We start from the raw sequence: 10,321 nt of genomic DNA, 5'->3' as shown, positions 1-10,321 counted from the left end.
TATGGCATTCATTACCATTTAAATTTTAGACAAAACTTAAATGGCTTATAATCAAAACATCATCTGATATTTTTTGCTTGGTTTTAAGTCAAAACCAACACTGTTAAGGTCAAATGGTGACTTTCCAGCTTTACTGGTTGAGGAAGAGATCAGGTGCCCCAACATGCTTTATGTCAGTCAAGAGTGGCGAACAGCGTAGAACCATAATTCTTCTATAAGCTGTCTGGATAGCTTTATAAAATTTAACAATAAACTAGTCACTCGTAGCACTTGAACTACAGCAAAGAGGGCTAGAGATTCAAGGTCAGTGACCTTAACCACTCAGCAAGTAGGTCCTGCATCTAATAAAACTATCAAATATAACCAATATTGTTCAAAATCCTCTATATTAGTCAGTCTGGAAACAGAAAACCATTTTTTTTTATTTTGCAATTTACATGTACTGTTTTCATTTCAATAACATTCTAATTTATAAAGTACTCCTGGTTTCATTCAAAGAAAAGAAAACAGACTCCCAAACACATCTCAGACAAAACTAAATACTATATAAGTAAAGAAAATCCATCTATGTAAATATGTTGTCAAATAAATATATAATTATACAATTTTGAGCAAAAAGAGTCACAAAGAGTTACATCAACATAACAAAAATCCTTATCCGAACAAAAAGTCTGGAACCAATTTTTTCTTTCTATTTGTAATAGTAAAAAAACCTTATGTATCCACAACCTGTGTTCTCCGAAATCCGGGCGTTTTTTGAAACAATTTTGTTCTTGTTTAACTCTAAAATTAACCACATGTATCCGCACAGTGTTTGCCGACTTCACATCCTGTATTTACATTCAAAATTTAAAAAAACGCACATTTCAAACAACAATGTAGTCTACATGTAGTCTTATGGTTCTTGCGAATTGTTTATTGTCTATTACAGTTGATAGATGTAAAAATGAAGTTGTTTTTGTCCCTATCTACTCCATCTTCACTGCTGTAGTAAAGCTTCATTGTTGTACTACACCAACATACAGCCTGTAGACTACTTATATCCTTCATGATGACCTTTCCTGCAGAACAGTCTCCTAATATCTCTTTTACAACCTGTTTCTCTCGGTCACACACAAAGACAGTACCATCATCTGACAGTAATATTCCTCTAGGTTCATTCATATCACCGTAGCTACCAATCACCTGCCCATACCAGTTTATCCTTGTCACTCTTTTCTTGTTTGTGTCAGAAATAAAGATTGAACTACTGATAGCCTCGACATACAGAGGATTTCTGAAATTTTGATCTTCAAATGTTTCCAAAACAATACCATCCATGTCCAGGATCTGGAGTTTTGCAGGGTCACAGAATGATACAACAAGTTTATCTTGGTAACAGCTTATACCCCAACAGTTTCCATCAACCTTTATCGTGTGCTGTTGTTTTAGTTTGTTTGAAGAGATTGCTATAAACTGAATTTTGTGACTACTAGGAAGTGTGGCACCCAGTTCAGTACTAGTCACCGAGGTGATATCATAAGGCCCACAATCTAGCTGTAGTCGATCAGTCACATATCGACTGCATGTATTGATCAACTTTACAGTCATGTTATATTTATCGGTGATAACAAGAGTATTAGGAGTAAGAACAATCATTCCAGTTATCCAGCACCTTTTTGTATCTTTCGCTGTCTTCACACAGATATCTTCATGGTAAGATAGTTCCTTTTCAAATATCATAGAAGCATTAGTTGTACTTTCATCATGCATTGTTTTTTGTACTAATATACCCAAAGATTTTTCTGATGTTAACAACTTTGATATTGTTTCATTAGGTGTAAAGCTGTAGCCATTTACTTTAAATTTGGCTAACTCTACGAGCCTTTTCTCGCAGTCTTCTATCATTTTCTCAGCACTTTTAACTTCCATAAAGAGCTTTTCTGCTTGTTTTGAAGAGTTAAGTCGTTTCATTGAATTACAGGATGTCCACAGATCTCTTGTTCTGTCGTTACAAGCTGTCTCAACTTCTTTAAGTATTTTTAAATTTTCATCTTGAAAGACATTTACTTCAACTGCAGCTTGTTTTTCAAGTTCATCTAATTTCTGATTGATTTCTTTCCGGAACAACTTTATGTCTTCTAATACATTTGCCAATGTCTTGTTAGCTTTAACGGTTAATCTGTACATACGGTCTTGTATTTTACGGAATTGCTCAGACATTGAATCCATTGTTTTCAACATTTCTAAGTACTCTTTGCCGTCAATGACATTTTCAGAGATATCGGGTATATAGCTGACTTTGCAAGAAGAATGTTGGTGGTGTCCATGAGTGACACAGACACTGCAGAGTAGTTCATTGTGGTCTTGACAGTAAAAGTTTATGACTTCCCTTTTGTGCTTATGACACGGTTTTGTAAAGTCATCATGCTGTTGATAATGAAAAGTTGAAGAAGGTTGTAATGTCTGTGGCATGTTGGTTTTGTCTACTAAAATGTGATCTCGGGAAAGAGTATGTCTCATGTGATGTTTAAAGCAGGATTCACATAAATGTTCACAACAATCTTTGCAGTAGCCATGTGCAGCCAATCTTTCCCCATCTCTGTCACAGGGCTGGCAGAAAACTGTAAGATGGCCATCACTGACTTTCCTCCCTGGGACAGCCATTGCCCTTTAAGAAAAATATTAAAAGGTTTATTTCTAGCAGATTAACTTAAAAGAAGAAGTCAAACATTTAATAATTGTCCATAAAGAAATTTCTATTAAATTTAGAAACGATGTACTAAGAATAAATGTCACTTCAACATCATTACTTAGAATAATTTCAGCTCGGAATCAGTTAAAAATTACGTCAGCTCCCCCTGTATTATCTTTTTGGTTCTTTAAACATACAAAAGGAATTTTTCCAGCTACAATATTTAAGAAGAAAGCCTTATTTTCTTCTGAAACTAAATGATCCACAATTTTGAGCCAAAGACAAATTTTCTTTAAGCAATTAAACACACATCTTAGGCATGATTTCATACTTGTATAGAGCAAAAAATATCAACTCGCATTCAAAAACATGTATTAAAAAACGGTATTTTTAAAGGAAGTAAATGTTAATTACATGCATATAGAACGCTCAAATTTCTCATCAAAATTAGTCGTTTTATAAATTCATGCATTTTTTTTAATTGAAACATGAAAGAAATATTAATAGAATGGTAAAATGCATTATTTAGAAAATAACTTTGTAATTTTGTAAACCTTTTTTTTAAGACATCATTTTGAGCCTATATTAACAGATCATTCGAAAAATATTTGAAAAACTGTTAACTAAAAATTTATGTAAAATTAACAAAGGAAAAAATGTTAAATTTACTAAGTAAACTTATTATTAAAATGTATCACTTGACTTTTAAAGCAACGACCTTGATTTTGACCTTTCATGCCTTAACAACATTGAAATTAATCTTCAAAACAATAACTAATTTTCATTTGGTATTTTCATAAACTTAACATGAAATAGGAATTTAAATTTTAATGATCATCTATTTTTAGTGATTTATTGAGTTATTCAAACAGTTTGAACAGTTTATTGAAAATGCTGGGCCTCATAGAGGCATCAGTCACATATACAATAATATATACATATAGTATGACATATAAAGAGATATCCACGAAATATGCTGATGTATTACATGGCAAATATAAATCAAAAATAAAAATGTTACATTATGAAAATAAGCTTAGTTATCAGTTACTTAAATGCTGAAATAATTTTTTTACAGAATACTGCAAGTTTTAACAATATACTCCTATCTGTGCTATTCATTAACATAGAAAACTTGATTGAATTAACATTAGTACTATACTCTCTAGTAATATATTTTTTTCTATCAGTATTAAAGAATTGACAATTAAATAAATAATGATATTCATCACCAAGTGAGCTATTATTGCATAAATTACACACTCTTAATTCTCTTGATATATTACAAAATCTACCAGACTCAATAGGCATTTTATGGTTCATACATCTAAAGCGCAATAGTACCAAAGCTAAATGAGATGGTAAAATATCTAAATACTTTTCAAATCTGAATTCACTTTTGTACATTCTATAATTCAGACATTTACTTGATTGTGACATTTCACTATGCCAATTTTGAATGAACTGATCTTTTAGTCTATTTGTAACAATTTTCTTAAACAATGGAAGAGAAGTGGCAATATTATTAATCCAAAAATTTGATAAACCCAGTGAATCTAATAATTTACAAACACTATTCATCCATGGGAGTTTCAACACATTTCTACAATACAAAGAGTGACATATCATACAATATGTGGCTTATTGATTCTTGTTTGCTACTTAAAATCTTATTCCAAAAGCACAAAACTCTACTTTTTATATGAACAGATAAAGGTAATATCCCTAAATCTCCATAAAGCATACAATTTGGAGTACTTTGTTTCAAATTTAATATGAGTTTATAAAATTTTAATTGAAATCTATCGATGATATTCACATTTTCAATCCCCCATACTTCGCTACCATATAACAATATAGGTGCTACCATGCTATCAAATAAATGAATTTGCATACTGATAGGCAAATCCAATTTTCTAGCCTTAACTATAATTGAAAACATAGCCTTCCTTGCCTGTTCTAATAAATGATTCTTTGTTTTAGCAAATTTACCATTATAAGAGAACTTAACACCCAGATATGAAAAATCATCAACAATTTCTAGCAAATTACCTTCAAAACTAAAGGCTGGAATATTACATAAACCTCTTTTACTTTTACAAAAAACAACAATTTTAGTTTTACTAGGATTAACTTGTAAATGCCATAATTGACAATAATTTTACATTGCATCTAGTGCTTTTTGCAGTTCTTCAGCAGACTCAGCAAATATAACAGTGTCATCAGCATATAAAAGAATATACAATTTAAAATACATTTCAACATCAGAATCACTCAGGGTATCATTTACAATGTTTGATAGTAGATCCAGACCATTAAAATGTTGTGACAGGAAATAGTTTAAATCATTTAAAAATAAAGAAAACAATATGGGAGATAAATTTTCACCCTGACGAACGCCTGTATGACTTGTAAAAAATTCCGACATATGACTAAAAGAATTAATTTTAACACAAGATTTAGCTTGTAAAGACATGTTATAAATGATCTTTATACATTTACCATCAACATTATTGCTAATTAATTTCTGCCAAAGTGCAGTTCTATTTATGCTATCAAAAGCCTTTCTATAATCAATAAAAGAACAATATAACTTTTTACCTTTAGACAGATATAAATCAATCAAAGTTTTCAGAGAAAATATATGATCAGTAGTGCTATACTTTTTCCTAAATCCAGCTTGTTCTTCACAGAGAATATTATTACTTTCTAAAAAATTATTGAGTCTAGAGTTAAGAACATTTGTGAAAAGTTTCCCAAAACAACTAAGTATAGTAATTCCCCTATAATTATCTGGGTCGTCTATGTTACCCTTGTTTTTGTATATTGGTAAAATAATCCCTTTACTCCAAACTTCAGGAAAAATTCCAGAATCTAAAATAATATTAAACAAATAACAAAACACATCAAACATGCTGTCGGGTACATTCTTCAGATATTCATTCAATACATGATCAAAGGAAGATGATGCTTTATTGTTTTTCAGTGAAATAATAGCTTTACGTATTTCTAATATAGTAAATGGTTTATCTAAATTAGAGTTATTTGACGAGACATTAGTTATATCAAAGTCATCAAGGTCAACTTGAGTGTCAACCTCATTCAATTTACTAAAATGATCAAAAAAAGCCTCAGTTGTTACTTTGTTAATAACTTCCTTCCGCTCACCTGAATATTTGTTCAATAGACACCAATAAGATCTAGGATCTTTATTTTTTAAACCTTTAATTTTATCAACAATGCTTTTCTGATATGCTCTAAACTTTTTCTTAACTTCTTTTTTATACTGTCGGCTACTACAAACTAAACTATCTTTATTCTCTGCAGTAGGGTTCCTGCTATACATGTTTTTATAATTCATATATTGAATACGAGCATTTTTACAATCACTATCAAACCAAATCTTATTGTTTTTCTTAGACTTCCTATGATTAACGTTTTTCTTTATAAGATCACAACTTACAGCTGCATCAGTTAAAATACCAGACACTTTACCGGTCAAATGATTAACAACATTTACATCAAAATGACGATTTTCACAAACCTCTTTAAGCTCATCCAATAAATTCCAAATGCTTAGTATCCGAATCAAAATGGCTGACTTAATACGTGTTTGAATTTTATGGATCTACATGTACATGTAAACAGTAATCATAAATTCAGTTATGTATTATTATAACAATTTATTTTTTAATTAATAAAAAGTTTTTTTTATCAAAACCATTACCTCGTTTATTATAAATCCGATGAAGTTTTGGTTTCAAATAAAATTATTGTGTTAAATATCGTCCTAAACAACACAATAAACTTCCTGTTATCGTACCTGTCACGAGATCTCGTTTTAAGTGTTATCAGATTGGGTTACATATCTATTTAAATTATACCAAGACAAATTTTGTCTTACATTTTATCGATTGTTGCATTCCATTATTATTAATTACAATATAGTCTATCGCAGGTTTAATATGAACATATAAAAACTAAGCGAGATCTAAAGAATCTAATGCTTATTTCATAATTTAAAAGACATTTGCAAAATTACTTCCTTGATAACAATATTTTCAATCAGATACAAATGTAATACACGGTTACATCACGCTTTGATAGTATTCAGGGTCACGGTCCATGCAAACTCATTTTTTAACGTTTATGACGTTTTGTAGATATGAAGGAAGTTGTCGTCCTTGTCTTCACTAGCTTTACAACTGTAGTACAGCTAACGTGTTTCCATACACCAACATACAGCCTCTTGACTCTCAAGATTATTCAACACAACCTTACCAGTAGAGCAGTTTCCGAACATCTCTTTTATTACACTGTGCATCCCGTCACACACAAACAAAGAATAATCATCTGACAGTGCTATTCCGTTAGGTACACACATGTCACCATAACTACCAATGACCTCTCCATACAAGTTTGCTTTTACCCTTTTATTCATGTTCCTGTCAGAAACATAAAATGAACTGCTTACAGCTGTTATATGAAATGGATCACTAAATGTTATTTCATTTTTAAATGTTTTCAACACAATGCAGTTTAAATCAAGTAGCTTGAGTTCTGATGGATTCCAGAATGATATGATAAATGTCCTGCCGTAACAGCTTATACCGTGACAGTTTCCATCCAACTTCATAATGTGCTGCTGTTTTAATTCGTTATAAACTGAATTTTGTTAGCCCAGCGTAGTTTAGTGCTAGTTACTTAGGTGACACCGTATGGCTGTTCGTCTTAATCTAGTCGATATGTTATAGTTTCATTGTAAGTATCCACCATCTTGACAGCATGGTTATAGTAGTCAGCGATGATAAGACGATCAGGAGTAAGAAGAGTCATTCCTGTTATCCAGCACCTGTGATTATCCTTCGACGTTCTCACACAGATATCTCCCTTGGAAAAAACGTCTAAACGTCAATTTTGTACATTATGTTTCGATGATTATGTTTACAAATGTACCAAATGATGTTACTGTTACTAGCACAATTGATATTATTTCATTAGGATTGAAACTGTGACACTGGTTTAAATATGCAATCTCCTTCTTGCAGTCTTCTATCATTTCAACCACTCGTTTTACTTCCACGAAAAGATTATCAGCTTGTTTTGTGTTGTTAATTTCTTTGATTGAGTAAGAAGATGTCCATAAAATATTTGTTCTATCGTTAAAAGTGGTCTCTATTTGTTTTAAGATTTTGGAATTATTTTCTTGAACTATTTTTGCTTCATCAATAGCTCTTTGTTTAAGTTCATCTAATCTTTGATTCATTTCTTTTCGATGCATCTTGATGTCTTCTATTACATTTTTCAAGGTGCGGTTAAATTGTACAGAAAATATATACGTAAGATCTTGTATACATGTATTATGAAATTGACCAGAAATTGTACCTATGGTTTTCAAGATTTCACGGTTCTCTTTTTCATCAATAACATTTTCAAAATGTCTGGTAAATAGCTCATTTTGTGAGCAGTACGCTGATGTCCTACAGCAACACAAACACTGCAAAGTAGTTCATTATGTTCTCGGCAAGAATACTTGATAACCTCATTTTTGTGCTTAGAACAATGCTAATCTTGCTGTTGATTTTGAACAGTAGAAGAAGTTTGTATGGAATGTGGCATGTTTTTCTTTTATCTAAGTTTTATTTTCGCAAATTTATGTAAAATAGAGAAAAACAGAATCCCTAAAGAAAGCTCAACACAACACAATTGAAAATGTTGCAGTCATTTGAACAGATTAAAAAACCTGTGACCGAGACCGCACATTAAAGAAACATAACATGTCCTTTATAGACAAGTGTTCCTTATCCAGAAGATTATCTATTATGTTTAAGGATTGGGGTGTTGTTTAAAGGTGGCAGTAATCTTTAGCGTTGGTGGTCTTTGGCACGGTTTTCACTACTTATACTGATTGCTAGTAAATGATGAACAAGGAACATACTTATTACATGTTCTAACACGACCCGCATTTTTCTTTATTGAATATACACCGTGCATATCCAGTAACACAGGCATATGCAATTAACGTAACAGTAACGCCGAATCTGTGCAACGCTATTGCGAAACGTATAACACAGTAAGTAAAAGAACCAAAATATTTACTTCTTAATCAAATTTTAAGAAATGAATTATCGCATACGGATGCTACGACATTATACTTTACCAGCATTACAAATTATTTTAGGATATGTTTACTTCTTAAGATCATTCGTGAAAAAGACAACGTAATTACCGCTGTGAAGGTGACTTTTGTGTGTCGTCAAATAAATATGTTCATTGACCACATTTGAAACATTATTTTTTCATAATCCGACTGTATACCTAAGACATTTGTCAAACTATATATGTCGTACAACAATAGAAGGAAGCTGGCAAAATACGATTTAGCTTCTTTTAAAATGAGATAACCGCAGTTGCTTCAGTGCCTTTTTCACGAATTCAGCTTTTTTCTTGTATGGTTTATTTTTATTGCTTGTCAACAATCTTACTTATTTTCCTTTCATGAAAAGTTCATTATCATTACTTCTGGATCAAAAATACGAAAATTAGACATAGTATAACACTTTAGACCTTCCATTTATAAAAGTCATTGAGGTGTGAAAATTCAATAGCATAATTACTCAATTTCTTGGTCATTGGTAATAATATATATAAGAACTTCCAAAACAGATATAATCAGAGCGGGCGCTGTGGTGCAGTGGTCACACTGTTTGACTACAAATCTAGGGGTTGCGAGTTCGACCCCCCGGTACTCCTCAAAAATTTACTTACACTCTTTCATACTCTGACTCACAGGACACGGCTCACATACTGATGTGACACAAAGGACACTATTAACAAATTGACTTGACACACATGCCATTACTTACACACTGACATGACACACACAAGACACTACTCAAACACTGACATGATACACACCGGACACTACTTACACTATGACATGACACACACAACACTCAACTCACACACTGGCATGACATACACAAGATACAACTCACATACTGACACGACATACATAGGACACTACTCACACACTGACATGACTCACACAAGACTCAACTCACACACTGACATGACACACACAGGACACTACACACACACTGACATGACACACACACACAAGACACATACTGACATGACACACGCAGGACACTACTCACACACTGACATGACACACACATAAGACACAAGTCACACACTGACATGACACACACAGGACACTACTCACACACTGACATGACACACACACACAAGACACAACTCACACACTGACATGACACACACAGGACACTACACACACACTGACATGACACACACACACACACACAAGACACACACTGACATGACACACGCAGGACACTACTCACACACTGACATGACACACACATAAGACACAACTCACACACTGACATGACACAAACAAGACCCTACTCACACACTTACCTGACGCACACAAGGCACAACTCAAACACTGACCTGACGCACACAAGACACTTCTCACAGTGACACACTGACCTGACGGACACAGATCACTACTCACACACTGGCATAACAAAAACAAGACACTACTTACACACTGACATGATTTACATGTGACACAACTCACACAGTGATATAACACACTACTCACATATTGATCTGATAGAT

The 10,321-nt window shown here is 32.5% G+C and overlaps 1 protein-coding gene across 1 annotated transcript; it reads right to left on the bottom strand.

Annotated features, from left to right (window-relative positions):
• Positions 1-915: 915 nt before the first annotated feature.
• On the bottom strand, positions 916-6,497 carry LOC132717477 (uncharacterized). The gene is made up of 2 exons (XM_060700951.1): positions 6,402-6,497; positions 916-2,650 (listed from the first exon to the last, which is right to left on the bottom strand). The coding sequence occupies exon 2, from the start codon at positions 2,644-2,646 to the stop codon at positions 916-918; it is 1,731 nt and encodes a 576-aa protein (XP_060556934.1). The 5' UTR covers positions 2,647-2,650; positions 6,402-6,497.
• Positions 6,498-10,321: the final 3,824 nt, after the last annotated feature.

This window comes from Ruditapes philippinarum, unplaced genomic scaffold (assembly GCF_026571515.1).
Source record: "Ruditapes philippinarum isolate M1 unplaced genomic scaffold, ASM2657151v2 ctg18359_1_1_1_1, whole genome shotgun sequence".
NCBI classification, from domain to species: domain Eukaryota; kingdom Metazoa; phylum Mollusca; class Bivalvia; order Venerida; family Veneridae; genus Ruditapes; species Ruditapes philippinarum.
The sequence above is the reverse complement of the archived record's forward strand: the minus strand, read 5'-3'. Positions and strand labels throughout refer to the sequence as shown.